Source organism: Genypterus blacodes, unplaced genomic scaffold (genome assembly GCF_046128005.1).
Source record: "Genypterus blacodes isolate CSIRO-AG114 ecotype Tasmania unplaced genomic scaffold, CSIRO-AGI_Gbla_v1 ptg000180l_1, whole genome shotgun sequence".
Lineage (NCBI taxonomy): Eukaryota > Metazoa > Chordata > Actinopteri > Ophidiiformes > Ophidiidae > Genypterus > Genypterus blacodes.
Genome location: NW_027466981.1, coordinates 203583 through 225000, shown reverse-complemented (window position 1 = coordinate 225000; position 21418 = coordinate 203583). Strand labels below are relative to the sequence as shown.

The 21418-nt window shown below is 45.6% G+C and overlaps 1 protein-coding gene across 1 annotated transcript in view; it reads left to right on the top strand.

Annotated features, from left to right (window-relative positions):
• Nucleotides 1-21418, top strand: part of LOC143014102 (seizure protein 6 homolog) — a 101578-nt gene that overhangs the window by 79173 nt on the left and 987 nt on the right. Inside the window, exons 5-16 of the mRNA XM_076167892.1 lie at nucleotides 1518-1703; nucleotides 2967-3135; nucleotides 5464-5630; nucleotides 6652-6846; nucleotides 7641-7779; nucleotides 13347-13543; nucleotides 13779-13973; nucleotides 16009-16200; nucleotides 17722-17916; nucleotides 19511-19546; nucleotides 19910-20018; nucleotides 20355-20454. Coding sequence (XP_076024007.1) covers nucleotides 1518-1703; nucleotides 2967-3135; nucleotides 5464-5630; nucleotides 6652-6846; nucleotides 7641-7779; nucleotides 13347-13543; nucleotides 13779-13973; nucleotides 16009-16200; nucleotides 17722-17916; nucleotides 19511-19546; nucleotides 19910-20018; nucleotides 20355-20454 — 1880 coding nt within the window. The remainder of the gene's footprint in view (nucleotides 1-1517; nucleotides 1704-2966; nucleotides 3136-5463; nucleotides 5631-6651; nucleotides 6847-7640; nucleotides 7780-13346; nucleotides 13544-13778; nucleotides 13974-16008; nucleotides 16201-17721; nucleotides 17917-19510; nucleotides 19547-19909; nucleotides 20019-20354; nucleotides 20455-21418) is intronic.

Genomic DNA, 21418 nt, shown 5'->3' with positions numbered 1-21418 from the left:
TTAACGGCTCACCTGTGTGTGTGTGTGTGTGTGTGCGCCGTGTGTGTGTGTGTGTGTGTGCGTGTGCGTGTGTGTGTGTGCGTGTGTGTGCGTGTGCGTGTGCGTGTGCGTGTGCGTGTGCGTGTGTGTGTGTGTGGGGGTATGACAGACCTCTGCTCTGTGTGGTCTAAAAACACACACACACACACACACAAACACACACACACACTGCCTCACACATCCAGAGATGGAACCAGGAGGGACATCAGTATGCAAAGTGCAAATGTCAAAGTGGTGTTTGTGTGTTTCCCTGGGCCATTTGTTGTTTTATCTGCCTCTATTAAAGCAGACAGATTAATTAGAGAAGAGAGAGAGAGCGAGAGAGAGAGAGAGAGGCTGGTGTCATAAACATCTAAGCAGTACAACTAACTGTGGTGAATGTTTCAGCTTGAGTTAAAGGTGAGAGGTCAAAGTGAAAATACAGATGATGAAATGTGGGCACTAAATATGGAGGCGTTCCAAAATGATGATCATAATCTTACATTTGTTTATTTTTTATTGTTAATTTGTGGTGTTACTTTTTTTAACGATTAATCTACAGATTATTTTGTCGGTTAGTCGATTAATCTTCAGATTATATTTATCACACAATATAACAATTATTTCCCTCAAAATAAATATCAAACTTATCTTGTCTTATCTGTGTGTGTGTGTGTGTGTTATGACACAATGTGAGAACTCTGAGCTGTAGCTGGAACCCAAACAGGAACGTTTGATTGACAGCCTGGCAGGGAGGCTTGATCCAAATGTTGGTCATAGTAAATATGACCTTCATGATGTCCCCCTTCATATTCTGCTGTATGTCTTCAACCATAATGATACTATGTCTCCATGTTGAGGCCCTCCTCCCCCTCAGACGTCCTCTCAGCTGTTTAAAGCTCAACCTTCTGTCCTGCAGCCTCCTGCTCTGCTCCATCAGCCTCCAGTGATGAGGTCGTCTCATACAAGCATTCAAATACTGGATTGAATTCATCCACAGGGAAATTTACTCCAACAGCTCCAGACCCAAAACATATTGAAAAGTCAAGTAGTTAAACTCACAGTCATCAGTCACATGAATACAGCAGGACTTAACCCTTTAGAGGCTGAGCTCAGTTTATACTTTATAACATTTGAGATTTGCTGTTTGTTTACCAGCTAAACATCTTTACATCTAAATTGACTTTGAATAATTAGATATAATAATAATAAACCCAAGTCCACTGACAGTAGAGTAAAGAAATGAACGTCTCTGTTTGTGCTGGATGTTATTGTAATAATAAACATGTAACCTTAAAGAAGGTTTGGTTCACAGGTAAAGATGTTTCACCTGAAGAAGAAACTTCACTGGAATTTTATAATGAATGAATGAATGAATATTTACTGTTTATCTCACTGCTGAAACTAATAAAATTAAATCTCTCTCTCTCTCTCTCTCTCTCTCTCTCTCTCTCTCCCTCTCTCTCCCTCTCTCTCTCCCTCTCTCCCCCCCTCCCTAGCCTTTGTCCTGAGCTGTGTGTTCCCTCGGCGTCCTCAGTACGGTGATGTTTCAGTGAGCAGTCTCCACTCTGAAGGTGAGGCCTTCTTCTCCTGCCTGACAGGATATCAGCTCCAGGGCCCCAGCGTCCTGACCTGCCGTAATGCTAGCACCCCCTACTGGAGTGGCAAGGAACCGCACTGTCTGGGTGAGCTGACCACTAAATCACATTTAAATTTATATTTTAATGTATATAACGTTACAAATATCTGTCTTTATAACATTATAATGAACTAAAGCTGTAGCAGTGCTGTGGAGGCTGTAAAGGGAGTGTGTGTGTGTGTGTGTTTGAGTGTGAGCAGCTTGAGAGTAACAGTGATGCACCAGCAATATTACCTTTTTAGCTAATTATTACTTAGAGTTGTGTTATTGTGAGTGGAGGCGCTGCATTCAGAGCAGCAGCAGCTCTGAGTCGAGCTTTTGTCAGCTGTTAATGGATTTTCAGCCCTGCTCTTCCTAACACAAACCTGTTTGTTGTGGAAACCTTCACCAGTCTGTGCTGCTGGCTGAGTTCTGGTAAGCATCAAAGTGTTTCCAGCGCTCACAGCCATCAGCGCTCCTTTAGAGCAGTTGGCCCTTTTTACATAACAGACAAAGAGAGAGAGAGAGAGAGACCTGTGTGGGTCCAGAAGGACTGTTTGGACAGCAGATGTCACTTTGGCTCCCATGAGTCCAGATGATGAATAATAAGAGCTCATCTTCCTCCTGGACGCCCTGATGGATTGAGATTCACAGCACAGGCGGCGCTACTCTGAAAGCTATTTCACTGTGTGTGTGTGTGTGTGTGTGTGTGTGTGTGTGTGTGTGTGTGTGTGTGTGTGTGTGTGTGCATCTGTATCTCTGTCATCGTGATTATGTGTGTGTGTGTGTGTGTGTGTGTGTGAAGCCGAAGCAAACATAAAGCAGGTGTATAGAGTGTAATTACTAAAGGCCAGGCAGGATGCCATGGGTTTAGTCTTCCTGCTCAGCTTTAATTAAGCTTTGCCTGCTTGACTAACCCTGACCGGATCAGCTGGGGAACACACACACACACACACACACACACACACACACACACACACACACACACACACACACACACACACATATGGGGTCTCTTTCGCTCTTTCTTTCTCTCTTTCTCATTCAGCACTGGTCTTAAATGTTCCTGTCGAGCCCAAATGACCAAATAATGCAAACTGAATTGTGAGGGAAATGACTCTCTCTCTCTCTCTCTCTCTCTCTCTCTCTCTCTCTCTCTCTCTCTCTCTCTCTCTCTCCCTCTCTCTCTCTCTCTTTCTCTCTCTCTCTCTCTCTCTCTCTCTCCCCCTCTCTTTCTCCGTCTCTCTCTTTCTCTCTCTCTCTGTCTCTCTCTGTCTCTCTCTCCCTCTCTCTCTCTGTGGCTCTCTCTCTTTCTCTCTCTCTCTCTCAGCTTCATGTGGTGGTTTGATCAGGAACGTCACCGTGGGCCGGATCGTCTCTCCTGGTTTCCCCAGTAACTACAGCAACAACCTGACCTGCCATTGGCTCCTGGAGGCTTCAGAGGGCCACAGGCTGCACATCCACTTTGAGAAGGTGGCTCTCGCTGAGGACGATGATCGGTAAGCTGCTTTGTCTCAGTAGGATGTTCACAGTACGGCATCAAAATGTTTACAAATCATCTATCTCATTTAAAAGAGACTGAGGGGAGTCAGTGCAAAGCTGCAGAGAGGCAGAGATGCAGAGAGGCAGAGAGGCAGAGAGGCAGAGAGGCAGAGAGGCAGAGAGGCAGAGAGGCAGAGAGGCAGAGAGGCAGAGAGGCAGAGCTGAGCGCTGTTTAAAGGGTTGTTTCCCCTGAAGGAAGTTCACTGTGTGTTTTGCAGAGAGTCCCATGATGCTCTGCTGCTTCAGGGGCCGCTCCACTCTAACAAGAGGAAACTCAAAAGCACAAATCTACACATTGTTGGCATCGAATGATCAGAATCAGACGTATATCAAGTTATAAAACAAGCAGCCAGCATTAAACCACCGGCCTCCCCTTGTTCTCCTGTCTGCCTTTACTCAGTGTAATAACAGGATTGATGTTACTGCTGTCTGCTTGTCTGGGCCTTTAAAAGTGACAGAGTGCACCTCTGCTCTCACTCCCTGGTTTACTCCTCTGCAGTCTAAACGCCTCTTAGCCTCTCAGGCTTCCTAACTCCGGCTTTGTCTTAGTGAGTTTGTTTAAGATCATCACCCATGAGACTCCAAACAGTATGACCCTGAGGGAACAGGTATGAAGTGAACAGTATTGGCCCCAGCACTGAGCCCTGAGGAACGCCGTGTCTAACTTTGGTCTGCAGAGAGGATTTATCATTAACAAACTGACACCGATCTGATAAACAGGACTTAGAGCAGCTTAACACCGCTCCTCTGATGCCAGTTACACTTCTCTGTGTCTGTAAACAGATGTCAGGCTTTCTGAAGCAGAGGTGATCACTGCTTTGGTTCACAGAGACACAAACTGACTCAGGGTTGGAGGGTTCAAACATCAACGATGATCACTGGACATAAGCTTCTGTGATGTTTACATGACACATGGGCAGAAGTCTGTTTCTGATTGTTAGATTGGATGAGGAAAGTAACTGATGCAGAGATCTATTACACTTGTAGTGTCCATGTAGTTTGTCATGTTTCTCAGTAGCTAACTACTTTTATAGACAGTAGCTTGGTCTGGTTGTCTTCCCGGCCCTGATGGTAGCTGTGATTAGCTGCAGCCTGATCTGTGAATCAAACTCTGAGTGTTGTGTCTGAGTCGTTTGGTCTGTAAACCTGATCATGTAATAATAAGCTTTCATTCCCTTCCAGAGTAACAGAGAGAGTGTGTGTGTGTGTGTGTGTGTGGTGAGAGTGGGTGCAGGATGAATTACAGGCACTGTTTGAGCTCATTAGTAGCAGAAAAAAGTGTAATCCTTTTCATATCACATCATTAATTAAACTTTAGGTTTCAGCCTCATAAAGCAGCACTAATCAGTGTTTCCACTGATGTACAATATCTTGGCAGTTGACTCCAGCGATCTGTCAGCTGAGAAAGCGGATTGTCATCAGCACTTGGAGGCTTTAATAAAGCAGTCAGACTCTGCTGCTGTCTGCCAGAATCCACCTGTGGCTCCGCTGCATTGATCTGCCCTCTTCTCTTCTCTAATGGCTTCAATTCTGCTTCTCGGGTCGCCACAGAGCAAAACACAACCTTACCGTCTACACAAAATCCATATTTACATTTATCCGTCTGTTTCTATTCTCATGTGAGGAGCCGGCCTGATGTTGATGCACAGATAAAGGTTTCTTTCTTTTTGGGTTCTTCTTCTTTAAAAGGTTTTCTAACATATTAAACGTTATTGTTTCTGCACCAATTGAGATGAATGCCATCTTGTGAAGATGAGCGTCTGGGCCTGAGCACCCTTCAGACTCACATCTATGTAACCAAGGCTATTCAGACACCGCCGCACTCTGCATGTGTTGTGTTTGGTGTGTTAAAGGAAAGAGGGACAGAGCTTCTGTTTCTGAGATGGTGCAGTACTCACACACTTGTACACACACACACACACACACACACACATATATTTGGTCTTGGAGTGCAGCTTGGTAAGCCACCTGGGCCTCTCTGGAGCTGGTTAAGCCTTTCAGCACACAGAGGCTTATCTATGCTGTTGGGAGGCACCATTGACCATTAAGGATCAATATCATATGTGACTGAACCAAGGTCCTTTGGAATGACAAAGGCCTGTTACACGTTGATCCATAATGTGTCCTGAGGCTCATCCTCATCCTCAACAACACCATCTGAGCCAAAAGGACGGGGGCTGTTTCAGATGGAGCTGGACTTCTCCTCATGGCCTCCAATACAAACATGTAGGAGCTCAGACCGTTGATCCTACCTGATGATGATTGTTTTCTTTCCTGTCCTTTAGATTGCTGATCAGGAATGGTAACAGCATTGATGCGTCTGCCCTGTATGACTCGTATGCAGTAGAGTATCTGCCCAACGAAGGCCTCCTCAGCTCCTCCAGGAACCTCTTCATTGAGCTGACCACAGACGCCGCAGGCACGTCCACTGGGGTCGCCATCAGATACCAAGGTGAGCTACCACAACACTGGATTTTCCCTGGATTGATTCATGGTCTTGAGGTGAGAAAGTGGAGTTCCAGCGTTCCCTGAATGTGGATCCCTGGTCCCGTTCACACATGCAGACTGTGTGTATGAAGGCTTTATGTAATGTCTCTGGCAGGTCTCTGTTCCATTGAGGGCCCCTGGGAAATAGAATCAGTGTGGTCTGTTCCCTGTAATGATGCACAGCAGCAGATGGAATAAAGCCAGATGCAGGTTTGTAACGTGGCTCAGTAAAGAGGAGGACTGCTGCTCGTTCCTGCTCGTATAGATTTGATGGCCACTCTCTGAACCCCGTTTAAATGAAACCATTCCCACTCTGGGAAACCTCTAACATCATTATTTGAATGATTTTCTAAGTGTTTATTCTCCTTTGTGCTGGTGACCTCACATGAACGTTTACATCAGCGCAGGAAGGGAAGCAGGAAGGAGAACAGAGGAGGCAGGAGGCAGGAGGCAGGACTCATGTGGGAGAATGGGAAGAAAGGACACATGGAGATGTTTGTTTTGTTATTCCATGTATTTCTGGAATTATTCCTGTATATATCTTGTAAAGAAAACACAACAACACAAAAATGTAATAGAGGACTTCTCTGTATGAGGCAGAGGAGAGAGTCAGAGTCAGAATGTGAGAGAGGACAGATGTGAGGCCTCAGGTCTCTCCTCTTCATCACAGGAGCATCAAGGGAACGTGGTGTTTACATCTCTGTCCTCAGTGTGTGTGTGTGTGTGTGTGTGTGTGTGTGTTGCCTTCAGGAGGCAAAATCCAACGTGACATTTTTCATTCCTGCATAATCGACTCCATTGAAATTGTACCGATCTGCTGCATGTTCACATTGTGCTGCAGATGGCTTCAGGTTACTTCCTGTGAGATGTCAGACATGATGTTGAACAAGGAATCTGTAAACTCCTGTGCTCACTTAGCTATTAGCACACGGCCATGCTAACTCCTCTGGCAGGCATCATAACAGCTTCTCCCCTCCTCCCTGCAGCCTTCTCAGCAGGTCACTGTTATGAACCCTTTGTGAAGTACGGCAACCTGACCAGCAGCGACCTCAGCTGGGCGGTGGGAGCCGTGGTGGAGTTCGCCTGTGACCCCGGCTACACGCTGGAACAGGGATCTGTCACCATCGAGTGCATGGACCCCAACAACCCTCAGTGGAATGAGACTGAGCCTGCCTGCAGAGGTCAGTGTGTGTGTGTGTGTGTGTGTGTGTGTGTGTGTGTGTGTGTGTGTGTGTGTGTGTGTTTGTGTGTCTGTGTGTCTGTGTGTCTGTGTGTGTGTGTGTGTGTGTGTGTGTGTGTGTGTGTGTGTGTGTGTCTGTGTGTCTGTGTGTCTGTGTGTCTGTGTGTGTGTGTGTGTGTGTGTGTGTGTGTGTGTGTGTGTGTGTGTGTGTGTGTTTGTGTGTCTGCATGCATACATCAGTGCAGTGTTTGAGTCCTCTGCTGTTTATCATAGGCATTTAATACATGCAGGGTTAGGACTTGTCATCTGTGTAAGACCGCACAAACAGGACCAAGAACACTTCATGCTGCAGTTTGACCAACATGACATAAACAGTAGATGTTTACTGAAAGAAATACCAGCAGAATCTGAGCAGCTGTACAATGTAAGACTCTGTTTCAGACTGTGATCAGCTCTGATCCGGTGCTGCCTCCTCATCCCTGCAGGAGGAGATGACTTCATATTGATTCTTGTATTGATACTCCATGGAGGCTGCTGCTTGTTAATGGACGGCACAGTGTGTGTTCTTCTTCTCTCAAAGTTTTAGGAGGAACTATCCGGTGGTGGATTTCAAACAGGTTCAAACTGTGCACATGTATATATTCATTCACAGGTCCCTATCAGGCTCAGGTGTCTCTCTCCCCTGCCTATATGCTCTGATGATGAGGTCCAGTCACTCTTCTACTGTCATCTCTGTACACACACCTCAATTAGATGTCTCTCACCACTGTGCTTGTGTCTGTGTGTGTGTTCCAGCTGTGTGCAGTGGAGAGATCACAGACTCAGCTGGAGTGGTCCTCTCTCCTAACTGGCCTGAAGCCTACGACAAAGGACAGGACTGCATCTGGGGAATCCATGTGGAGGAGGACAAGAGGATCATGCTGGACATCCAAGTGTACGTAACCACTGTGTGTGTGTGTGTGTGTGTCTCTCTCTCTCAGTCTAATCATGATATAAATCATCCTTAAGCTCCTGTGCTGATATGTGAGAGGCCCCTGACAGCTGAAGAAGCAGTTTAAAGACACAAAGAGCCGCCTCAGCGTGATTAAAAAGCCAACATGAAGCTGCAGAAGGAGCCCAGCCTGTGAATGAGATGCAGAAGTGCCACACAGACAAAGGTTAATTAGGTGCAGCAGAGAAAGCTAATTATATCAGGAGGGTTCTATGGGTGCCACCCCCCCACCCTCACACACACACACACACGCTCCTGTACTGGCTGCTGTGTGGAGCACAAGGTGAGTTTACAACCCAGGGAGTGTGTGTTTGCTGTAATTGCGGTGGCAGGTTGAGGACACAGAACAACACGTATCTCCATGTCAGAGCCCGATAAGTTACTCAACCGTGGAATCATTTTCCATTTGCAAGCAAATGAAGGAAGGCTCATTTGCATATGTTTCATTTTCTGCTCCTTTTCTTGTCTTCCCTCTGTTCTCTTCTCTAACTATCCACAACATCTGTGTTCATGTTGTTCTTGGGGAAACATTGATTAATGCCTCCTCTGCTTTTTGAAGGGGAGTCTGTCAACATAAGTAATTGCTCGTGTTCATTTACCACGGCGAGGAAATTCATGTAGGTGTGGCAGACAAACGGGGGGAGGGGGAGGGGCTTCAGTCTGGAGCTTTACATCATGGGGACTGTTTGAGTCCCTACATTTTCCTGAGGGCCATGCAGTCCAGGGCCTGAGCTCTGTGGTCCAGCCTCCTGGTGGAGCAGACACTGAGTCTTAGAGGGATGTGGAGGCCTGGCTCAGTGTGAACCATGAGTCAGCACTGAGACAGCCGTCAGTGAGCTTCTAAGGTCTATTTGTGTTGTGAGCTCTATTCTGGTCTCTGTCAACCAGACTCTGAACACCTCCCTCATCTCTGTAGAGGTGTGGCAGTCTGGGGGCTCAAGATCTCCTGACCAGTGCTGCTCTGACAAACAGGGAATTCTGAATTGTTATTGTTTTTACCTGTATCATTATAAATGTCACTCCTGGAGATGTTTCTGAATGATTTTAGTAGCATTTTCTCTGGATGGATGGAGGGAGGGAGGGAGGGAGAGAGGGAGGGAGGCATGGATGGAACTATTGGCCATTTGTTTTGGAAATGTGTGGGAGATATTTAATCTTAAATGATGAAGACTAACGATCTTATGACCTGACCTGTAATACTGACACCAAAACACTGGCAGATAAAATACTATGATTAGATTAGATTAGATTAGATTAGATTAGATTAGATTAGATTAGATTAGATTAGATTAGATTAGATTGTCCCAGTGTGAAGTGTATGTAATATAGGTATGTATAACACAATCAAATACAACAACAAACACATCCATCCATCAGTTGCACCCAAGCAGCAGCATCATGTAGATAAGAACACACACACACACACACACATATTAATTCACTAATGGAGGAGGCAGACCTCCATGACCTTTGTGATGATATTCCTTCTCCCAGGAGCGTTGATGCTTCTGACCTCTGACCTCACAGCACCATCTCACCATTAAAGCTGACATGTCCAGGCTCTGCTGCTGAGTCTCTTAGAGAAGCTCAATCATCAGCCTGTAATGACTGCAGCAGCCTCTCATCCAGCCCAGTGTGTGTTTTGTGTGAATGAACATCTGTAAGCATAGCAACAATACAGCAGCAGCTAAGCTAAAGTGTCTCTACACACTGGTCCAGTTTTCCACAGATCACTCCAGGGAATTTACACAAAGTGAGATTCCCAGAGAGTGATTCTTCTTCCTCTCCTCTCTGCCTGTGACGCTGCCTCCAACATATGTCTGCCAGGTGTCCCAACATTTATATGAAGCTTATCGATAGCAGCTGTTCTCCCCGAGCTCTCTGGGCACAGACAGGATCCAGAGATATATGAGGCCTTTAACAAGCTCCCCTGGTACTCCTGCTCCTCCTGCTCCTCCTCCTCCTCCTCCTCCTCACAGGCACAGGCACATGGATCTGGAGCCTTCTGTGTGTGGAGAGAACAGGACATTATAATCACGCTCTATCCAATTACTATTATGGATGAGAGAGGAGATGATGTGACAGAAGTAAAGGGACGGATGTGAGGTTAATGAAAGATCCAGAAAGTAAAGGATCCAGCACACAGAGTCTAATGGATCCAGACTTAACTCTGTCAAACTACAACAACACTCTTTAAGTTCCTTTAAGCATCTGTTTAAGTCATGTTTCATGTTTGATCTGTGACACAGGCCTTGTTTTGTTAAAGGGCACAGATTTTATAGATTTCCATTTTATTGCATTAGAATAGAGTCCAAGCATGTGGAGCACAGTTTGTAATTCAAGCATCATTTTAATAATATTCACAGTAATAACTTCATATTATTATTGACATGTCCACTACAAAGAGTGATCCACTGACAATACAAAGTTTGATCATTCAAAATAATATATTAAGTCTGGATTTATAAGTTGTTTTAGTATTATTAGTATTCATAGTTTATTAGTGTCTACTTCTAAACCTTAACACAGACATAATTTGATAAAGTTATTCAACCTATGAGCTTTGAGGTCAGTGTTGTTTCCGGGTCCAAATCGTGGAGCAACAGAGGATCTAACAAAGACGTCTGAGATGGAAAAAATGCTGATTAATGAATGAAACTGAGAGCGCATGAAACTCCATCAGCTGTCACGTGTCAGGATGTTTCAGTAGCTTTCTCTTTATCTGTTAGCCATAATAACAAAGAGCCTGGAGTCTGGAGTTTAGACCAGGACTCCATGTCACCATGTCTTCACTCTGCTCCAGATGTGAACATCTTTCCCACCTTACAAAGTAATACTCCTGAAAGTTGAGCAAAGTCCAGCTCTAACATTTTCCTCCTGTATTACTGTGTTGAGGCCAAATCGGATCATAAAGTAAAGCTATAATATAATGATGGAGGTAAACACTGGCCTGCTGCTCCCAGGAGTCCAGGAAACTCACTTGTGTTCTTTCAGATTGAACTAAATGAGATGAGTGTCAGTGAGCTGAGGCTGTGATTGATTTCTCTGCACAGATGCTCTGCAGAATCGTGCAAAGCCTCCTTTAGCTTCATCACAACAAATCTACAGCCAACTAAGCAGATGATTCTGTGCCTGGGCCTGCGAGCAGCTGAGAGGCTTCATCCCTCAGCCATCAAACCAACAGGAGACTCTGGGATCTCTCCCGCTTGTTCTTCATGTGAGAGCCTCAGAGTTTGAGGCTGTATTTGTTTGACACAGTCGTGCTTCTATATTACAGGATAACAATAACACAAAGCATAATCTGCCCTCTTTGAGACAACAGCTGTGTGTTTGATCTCCTGTGTGTAACAGTGAGACATCATCTCCGCTGCTTTGTGACACTTTGAGCCGATCTGTGCTGAGTCACTCGACAGACCCGGGCCCGGGTTTACACGTCGTTGATATTCAGGCTGAATCGCCGTTTCAATACGACTCCATTATTCAGTCTGACGTGTGCGTTTTGTGGGATGTTATTTTGCTCTGAGTCGTCACGGTGACTGATGGATCCGTCCGCTCGACTCATTTTCAGACACTGGAGCCGCCTCAGCTGTGACTGGGAGCAATTAGCCGGCTGTACGTCACGTCAGCGGGAGTAACACGTCCGTAATGCTGAGCTCATTTGTAAAAGGTTAAGATAGTGATACACACGTCTGCTCAGTGTGTATAAGCTGCAGGGAATCTGTCACAATACATCCACAGTCTCTCTTACTAATGGACCACCGGCTCAAGCAACAGCAGCAAAGCATTAGAGATGTTTAAATCACTGGACTGGAGGTTTAGATGTTGGAGATCTGGACTTTATGTGTCTCAGATTAAGATGAGGCATGATCACTTTGTTCTGCCACTGCCTCCATCTAATCAACACGTCTGACAGCATGTTCATGTGTTCTTCTTTCACATGTTCAGGCCATGACACGCACAGTTAAGTCGTCATATTGAATTCCTTGTTTTCCCCCCAATTTAGTCCAAACATGTTTAGTTGAGGAAGGAAACAAACACTGGAATGATTTATTTACACATTATTTTCTTAAGAAAGGTCAACAAGAGCTTCATTAGATTGCAAAATAGATTAGATTAGATGTTGGTTTTCTGAGATTAATTGTAATTAAGGTCACATATTAACATATTAGGATGTTTGATAAGAGTGTTTAACTGAAATGACCCCATATCAGATTCATGATGGAGATGTAGACGTGTGTGTGTGTGTGTGTGTGTGTGTGTGTGTGTGTTTTTGTGCATCAGCAGCTGAAAGAAGATAAATGCCTGTGCCTGTGGAAAGAGCAACAGTCCTCTCTTCAGTCCTCATCTGTTCACAGCCTCGCCCATAGCGCTGCAATTTCTTCCAGTTTTGTCCAAAAAAGAAAAAAAGGAAATAGAAGAAAGCCTCCCGTGTGTGTGTGTGTGTGTGTGTGGGTTCCATGTGTCAGTCTCAAAGTGATTAATAGCTCAATCTGTGGTGCAGTAGTAAGTTTTATCAGAAGCTGCTGCTTATTCATTAGCGACAGCAGCGAGCGTGTCACGTCTTTATTCTGCCTCTAAACCCTCACAACTACAAAGCAGAGCGCTGAGTCCCAGGTGACATTTGGAAAGAGCTTTGAGGTTTATAGGCGTCTCCACTGTGCAGCCCATGATCAAATGGATGGATCCCTCAGAATAAAGGCAGGACAGATCCTCAGCGGTGCGTCTCCTTATTGGACTTGATTCATTTATCTGAAGGAAATGCCAACACTGATCAACACAGATGTGTGTTTGATTCACATCTGTCTCAAACAGCTGGGCAGGAGGGATTATGCACATCAACACACACTTTATTATGCTCACAACGAGCTCTGAAAGGCTGGAGCTGGATCCATATGGAGTCAGTGAGACAGCATGAGGTGATTATTCCCCCTTTATTCACCTGCAGGCTAAAATAACTCCTTAGCATTCTATTCTATTCTCCACTAAATATCCACTTCCTCCTCCTCCTCCTCCTCTGTATTGTATTTGACCCGATCCTGTCCTGGGAAAGATCTAGACCTTGTGTCAAACCTTATGACCATCAAACCTGATCTATACTGTATGTTCTCATCTACAAACATTACACAAGCTGATCTGGTCAGAGATCAGCAGAGCCTCAGTCAGAGAGGAGGAGCTCGGCTGCTTTGACACCCATGTTGTGGACAAAAGGAGACGGTGTAGATGAACTTATCCATTAGTGCTGCGACGAGGCCCATAATCCATTCAGTCCTCCTCTGCAGCGTCTTAGAGACATTTAGAGAGAGATTAAGTCTCTAATCCACCTCACCTGCTTTCCTGTGGAGGTGTGAGGAGACCTGAGCACCCAGGGGATCCCTACGGGGCCATGGGGGACCAGCAGCCCCCTGTGCTGCTCACTCAGGGCCCATTAAGGGTCAGAACATCAGGAGCTTCAGGCCTCTGATCTGTCCTGTCATGTGACACTGAACTGTCTTCTTCTTCTTATCTCCCAGGCTAAACATTGGGAAGAACGACCTGCTGACCTTCTATGATGGAGACGACCTCACAGCCAAGCTGCTGGGCCAGTATGGAGGATCAAAGTCCCGCTTCAAACTTTATACCTCCACCGGTGACATCACCATCCAGTTCCAGTCTGACCCGGCAACCAACATCTACGGCTACGGCAACGGCTTTGTGGTCCACTTCTTTGGTAAGAGAAGGAACCAAGCTGGGGTTTAGTCCCTGTAGAGGTTTAGACCCTGAGCCTAGTGAGTGACCACTAAGGGGCGCTGCTGTTAAGGTTAATGTTGTTTAACTGTTAATGTCCTGTTGACGACTTGTCTGAATCAGAAGCAGCAGTCAGTCAAGTCAAGTCCATCCCCATGGCAACAAATCTGTCTTTCCTCATTTCCTGTCTGCTCTCCTTCATCATGTCTCTTCTGCAGAGGTTGCCCGTAACGACACGTGTCCCGAGCTCCCAGAGATCTCTAACGGCTGGAAGAGCACGTCTCACCCCGAGCTGGTCCAGGGCACCGTCATCACCTACCAGTGTTACCCGGGTTACCAGGTGGTGGGTGCAGAGCTGCTCATGTGCCAGTGGGACCTCACCTGGAGCGGAGACCTGCCCACCTGTGAGAGAGGTCAGCCCACACACACACGCACACACGCACACGCACACACACACACACACACACACACACACACACACACACACACACACACACACACACACACAGGTGGACACACCGAGGAGGACTGGGGTGTGTTGGTTCAGATCCCGTCAGATAAGTCGTATTGTTGTATTGTAATACTTGAGTCCACCACATGGGGAATGAGGAACTTCCCAGCATCACTTTGACTTTGTGAGCATCAGAACTTCCTGACGCAGCAGCAGCAGCAGTGGCGGCAGCAGCAGCAGCTGTCAAGGGAAGAGGAAGGAACAACTATTGGCATTGAAGGGAGAGAAAATGTAAGAAACCTCAGGAGAGTTTATTCAAAATCCTCTCTGTGCTCAAACAGCGAGGTGTCAGCAGGAAACAACACAGAGTGAGGAGACTGAGGGGGAGAAGATGGGAGAAAATACAATAATAAGGGGTTTAATGCACTAATACAGCATCTTAATGACTATAAGAAGGTGCAAGAGATGATTTCAGGGAGATCAGTCAGGGATTCATGATGTCATCAAACATGCAGATACTCTCACACTCATCAGGTCACATCACACTGAGTGAAAACACTGGAACTTTATTGTGTTTTGCACAATATTTAGTTGAACAGAACAGGAAACCCTTCCATCTCAGTGGCGCCCCCTACAGGACAGGAACCTTATTAAGGGCATTGATTCCATCCTCCACCTTCTAACCTCAGCAGAGGAGAAACACTGCAGAGGCTCCTGCATCTTCACTTTCACAGTCAAAGCCCAACTGATGGCTTTTCTTCTCACCTGACACTGAAAAGGGAGGAAAGAGGGTTTGATCCCCTGTGGATCCTGTGAGTCCGGCTTTAAGGAGGTTTACTCACATCTAATGAGGAGAAACATATAGATTTCAGTCTTTTTTTACTCAGACCTGAACCCTGATGATCTCAGGCTCTCTGTATTCTCATTTAGCTGCCATGGTTTTAGTTGCAGCCACATTTTTGCCATTTTGTGATCTCACATGAAAGTGGCAGGTGGATTTTTACAGTTTCCTGTTTCAGCCTCATGCTGAACTTCTTCTTATTCTAAAGCAAACACTTCAGTGAATACAGGTGAAACCAACTGACATCACAAAACAATGTCCGTGGCCCTGCTGGCCCTTCAGGGTCCCAAATGGGGTAGAGTGGACTCTGGTAGAGATGCAGCTCAGTGTTTGATCCTCCAGCCTGTGGATTCATGTCTCCCTGCTCCGACAGAGCTGACCTGTCTCACCTCTTTAACAGCAGCACTCACTGATACACCTGGACTGGGAGCTCTCATTGATCTGGATTTAATTAAAATACAATGAAGTTGGCAGCGTTTCTTCCCTTTTTGTCGCAACATCTCACTGTGTACCGCACGCACACACACACACACACACACACACACACACACTCTCACACACACACACACACACACACACACACACACACACACACACACACTACAATCACCACCCATTCAGACAAGTTGCACATAATGATACGTGTGTGCTTTCACTTTCATGAGGTGCGTTTATAGGTGTGTGTGTGTGTGTGTGTGTGTTATTCCTAAATGGCCCTTGAGAATAAAGAGCAGCTTCAGCTTGATTTCCTTCCTCTCCTGCCTGAACATCCTGTGCTTCTTCTCTCTCAACATAAACTGTAGACTTTACTTTTCTTTATTTCTCCATGGATCCAGCAGAGAAGCCGTATCCATGGAGATTAATATCACTAAACACCTGAGCTCCCATTGCTTTGACACACGTCAGCCCAAAGCATTTAGATATGGATACAACATTAAATCCATTCTTTCATGATTCAGGCTCTGTAGGATGTAAACACACTCTGATGTTCACATACATGTTCTCTGGTAACTGTGTTCTACATCATAACATCATACGTTCCTCGTAGTTCCTTTGCTTTCCAGAGTATTTTCAAAGCCTGGACTCCTCTCTAAAACCTTTTAAATGCTTCTGTGATGTTCTCTTACATCAGCGTGTCTCGTTGTGTCTTCTTCAGTGGTGTCGTGCGTGGACCCAGGGAAGGTGGAGCACAGCAGACGGGTTCTGTCAGGGCCCCACTTCACTGCTGGATCCACCATCCAGTACATCTGCAGCAAGGGCTTCACTCTGTCCGGCAACAGCCTGCTCACCTGCTTCAACCGGGGATCCTCGGGGCCCAAGTGGAACCAGAAGCTGCCCAGATGTCTGCGTACGTATCAGACAGGAAGGGGTCACAGTGTGTGATGTTTACATGGCAGCAGCCTGATCTATAATGTGTTAAAGTCAGGTTAGTGTGTCTATAACGGTCTAATATCAGCCCCAGAATGAAACATGAGCCTGTGAGTGAACTCCAGAGGCAGCAGAGGAGTGACTGAATAATTAATTGGAGGTCAGGGGTCAGCGCTCAGTAACATGTCACTGACAGAATCCAATTAAATGTGTTTATGTAATGGAATGGTATGTAATCATAACTAAGCTGCTTCCAGATCGGCTGCATACCATTTCACTCCAAACACTGAAACTTTAACACGTCAAACATGTAGGCGTGCTTTAAGTGCATCATGCAAATGAGATCATTATGATGAAACTAGAGACAGAGAGTGCTGTTTGGCTGTTGGACCCAAACAGAGAGGAATCAGCCTGTGTGTGTATTCTGACATACATATGGTGGGTCAAAGGTCAATCTAATGTTCCATGTGGAGGCTCAGACTTCAACCCCAAAGCTGTGGATCCTCCTGGTCGCCTCCTTCTCCTTCCGTCTGCTTCCTGTTGTCAAAGCCGACGCTGAAGAGTTTTAGGAGAGCAGTTTTCTATTTTTTTTGACATAGTAATTGAAGAAATCTTTTGTTCCTGATCTCATGCATAACAACGACCCGGCTCGTCTTCGCCAAACTCATTTCCTTTGTCCAGTTTAATTAATTATCTGTCATTGTGCCGTATGTTTCCACAGAGAGTGAGAGAGAGAGAGAGAGACAGAGAGAGAGAGAGAGAGAGAGAGAGAGAGAGAGAGAGAGAGAGAGAGAGACATGAGACATTCATGCAAATGAGGTCAAAGCCTTGAGGGAAGTTTGAAGAGGAAATTATATTTTAATCAGTCTGAGGCAGTTTCAGCTCCGCAGCTCTGTCACAAAGAAAATGAGCATCAGATGATGATGATGGTGATGATGAGGATGATTAAAGAACAATGGTGTAAAGGTTGATAATTATGATTTGAAAAAAGTCAATTATAGGAGCAGTTGAACAATTTTTAAAAATAATTCAGATCTTGCTTTTATATTTAATGAAGTATTTAATTACTTTAGATTTAATGTCCCTGCTTTATTCTTCATCACTCACTCTTCCTCTGTACAAACAGGATCTGTTTCCTTCTTTCCTGTGACATTTAAACCTTAATGGAACATAAACACATCCTGCAGCTCTGTAAGGCTCATAACTAATCAATCAGGTCTGTGTTATACTTCATGTATTCTGATTCTGTTGTTGTTAGAAACGTTAACTTGTCCCTCAGATTGAGACCTGACCTTTAGAAACGTTGACCTGATGATCAAACTGCACCAGAGGTTTAGCCTGCGGCAACACACAAACACACAACACACCGACACACCAACACACCAACACACCGACACACTCCCTGGACCCGACTCTAGGTTTGGTCGGTGCCACAGACAGTGGAAAGTCCAAAATCCTAAATCTCCTAAATCTAACCTGTTCATGTGTCGACCCCCCCCAGCTGAGGCCCTGGAGCCCTGCAGTCACCCCGGGACCCCCAACTATGGAATCCCAAGCTCAGACCAGCTCCTGTTCCAGCCTGGGGAGACCCTGAGGTTCTCCTGCCAGCCGGGCCACCAGCTGCTGGGGGAGCCTGTTCTCCACTGTGTCCCTGGACACCCGTCTCAGTGGAGTGGGCTGCCACCTGTCTGCAAAGGTGAGGAACTGCAGGCTGGTGTCTGTCCTACATCACACAAACACACACACACACACATGCGTGATCAGAGAGGAATAGAAGATGATGTCAAATTATTGAGTTTAATTGATTATTGAATTATTGATTAACTGGACTGAATTCTGAATCCAGTCAGTTGTTATGATACGATGTCATGATCCTCCACTGTCTTCTCCCTCTGCTCCCATTGGATCGATCACAGTTCAGTACATGTGGTCACAAATTAGCTGGTGTCCGATTTTAACCCTGAACATTCCACTCAGCCGTGTAACAATGAGCCGCGCTTCCATCAAAGCATGTGGAGCTCTAGACAGGGCCACACTGATGACACTCCTCTACTGAACTGGAGAGGGAATGAGAGAAAATGTGTCGGTGCAGCAGTTAGTGAGAGAGTTAGTTAGTTAGTTAGTTAGGTAGTGAGTTAGTGAGTTAGTGAGTTAAGTGAAGTTTATAACCTGCAGCCTCAGTGATGACCTGGCTGGATGAGGAAGTCTTAGTCTGCATCCTTCCTTCCTAGTATCAACACTAGTAGCCTTTGTAGTGATTACACAGTTTATAATCACTTGGTTATTACTTATTGTTATTGTCTTATTTATCTCTCTCACTGTCATCTTGCGTCCTAAAGTCTAAAGTGTGTGTGTTGTTGTTCTCCTGGACACTTGGTGACAACAGCAGCCGTTGTCATTGTGTGACCTCTCAGCCGTGTCTCTGCTCTGCCAGCTGCTCTCTCTCTCTCTCTCTCTCTCTCTCTCTCTCTCTCTCTCTCTCTCTCTCTCCCTCTCTCTCTCTCTCTCTCTCTCCCTGCTGATGCATCGCCCTGCACATCTGAGCGTCAACATTTATACATCAAGTGTCTGTCTGTCAGAGCTGGAGTGCTCCTCCATCACTACGTGTCACACTGAGCTCCTCCCCTCCTGCCTGGAAGGGGCCGCTTGTGAAGAACTTCAGTGATAATGATTTATGATAAATATGCTTCACCATCTTCATCAAACTCTTATTATTCTGTTATTTTCTGCCTCCAGCTGCTGAAATGCAATTTAACAAACCCAGAGATAAAGCAGAACATATTGATGATCAGGAGAATGAGGTGGAGTTCATCAGTCAGTGAAGTCTGTCTGAGTTATGTTTGTCTTATTTGGTATAAAGTGCCTGTGGATTTGTCCTGACACTGTGAAGAAGAAGGTTGCTCCAGTCTGCAGGCTTAAAATAACAAAAGAGCAGCTTCAGTTTGAGCCTGAAGCTGGAGCTCCGTGATGAAAACACCTGAGGGAGCCGCTGAGGATCTGAGCTTCAGACAAACAGGCTGATCTGCTGCCTGACAGAGAGACGGAGGAGGCAGAGCTGCTGGAGCGCTGCAGACTCACTAATGGGCTCAGTCCACTGAGGAAGAGGAGCTCCTCTGGAATGGAATTAGTACCATGTTCCTCCTCAAGTTTGGGAAGGAAACTTTTGTAATTTGCTTTCACAAACCTGAGCTGATGATCTGAACCTGCAGTGTGATCTTCTCTGCTGTGCCTGTTGGTAACGTGTCCCTCTGTGTCCCTCTGTGTCCCTCTGTGTCCCTCTGTGTCCTCAGGTCACTCTGCACACGATAAAGAGCACAGATTAGAGGGTAAGCATTATTGCTGAGTGGAATGAAGCCATGTTTGTGTTGGAATATGAAGTATGAAGCTTTGGTCTTTGGTTCAGGAGCATCAAAGTGAAGGGATGATGATGATGAGTGACCCTCCTCGTCCCAGAGTTCAGTATAAAGAGCTTTGATGTGGTTAAGAGTTCAAACCAAAGAAGAATCCATACATTTGATTGGAATTCTCTTTAAATCTGAGTTATATAATAATTAAATACATGTGATGGTGTCTGTTGTTGATCCAGCAGCCTGGTTGTCTGTTTCAGTGTTTAGATGAGTGTGTGTGAGCTGTGAAACATGCTGAGGACACACACTCACATGTCTGACTCTGCTGCTTCCTGTCTCTAGCGTCCACTGCAGACCCCAGCATGGCCGGGGCTCGGATCGCCTTTGCTGTTTTCATCCCCGTCTCCCTGCTCCTCATCTCCATCTTTGGGATCTACCTCTACTTCTCTAAGTAGGTTCATGTTATTAAACCTCCATTATGTTTCTGTCACTCAAGTAACAAAGTGCTGACTCAGTTTACAGCAAAGGGAACAACTTTAGATCTATTGTGGAAACATTCCAGTAATCATATCCAGTCTTCCTCCTCATGTTCCATGTTTTGTAGCCAAGTTCTGCTTCCAATTTCAGGCCTGTTTGATCAGAACCCAGAGTGTTTGATTGATGTTTGGTTCCATTACATGAAGGCTCCTGATCATATCTATGTTTGTGTGTGTGTGTGTGTGTGTGTGTGTGTGTGTGTGTGTGTGTGTGTGTGTGTGTGTGTGTGCGTGCGTGTGTGTGTGCTCAGGCATCAGAGGAAGCCCCTCCGGCTCCCCCTGTCTGCCACTTTACCGTATGAAACCATCACTGGAGAATCTGCTGCGGACAACTCCATCTATGAGACAACGGTGAGTTGGGATCCACACACACACACACACACACACACACACACACACACACACACACACACGTTGGCACCGTTCCATGGATCCTAGTGGTTAAGACCAGCAGATCTGCCACAGGAACTTCCTCAGCAGAAAAGCTGTAAAACTAATGTCTGATGTCTGATCAAACCTCTCACCTGCTGTGAGTTTGTAGCTGCTTCACTTTTTCTTTTCTTTCCGTCTTCTTCTTTTTACATCTAAAAGTTGACATTTTTATCAGTCAACTTCCTGAAAGCGACTCATCATCAGCCAGTGATTGACATCTGTAGTCAAAACTAGAGGAGAGATCTATAAGAGATGGAAGCATAGGCATGAAGCATGTGGGTCGCACCCAGACTTTGTATCTTTATAGCAGATAAAGTCTCCGGGGACATGTTATCTCCGTCCTCAGACTCTGATTTGTGTCAATAAACCAGGTTAACCAAAATAGCAACAGACCAGCACAGATGTTGAAGATGAGAGATCTGAGGACCTACATGAAGGTTTCTGTTTATATAAGGGACGTTTAGGAACATGGACCCATTTTGTCTCAAAGCCCTACACAAGGTGGCAAGGGAAAGATGGAGATCTGAAAAGTCATCGCTGAAATTTCCCAACTGAAAAACAACAACCATGTCCTGCCTGCCTGAGAAGAACAGGAGTGTGAACCTGCAGTGCTAGTTTGTGTGTGTGTGTGTGTTTTGTGTTTAATTCATTACTTCTTTTCTTCTTCTTCCATGCTGGCAAACCTAAAGAATAATGAGGTGAGAGCTTCTCCTCCTGACTGTATCTGCACACACTCTCACAGACTCTCACAGACTCACACAGACTCACACACACTCTCACACACTTTAACACACACTGCAAACTGACAATCCGCAGTGATGATGTCACCCATAATGCACCAGTTGCACAGTGTTGTCCTTCACGCTGAGCCACTTGAGCTTCA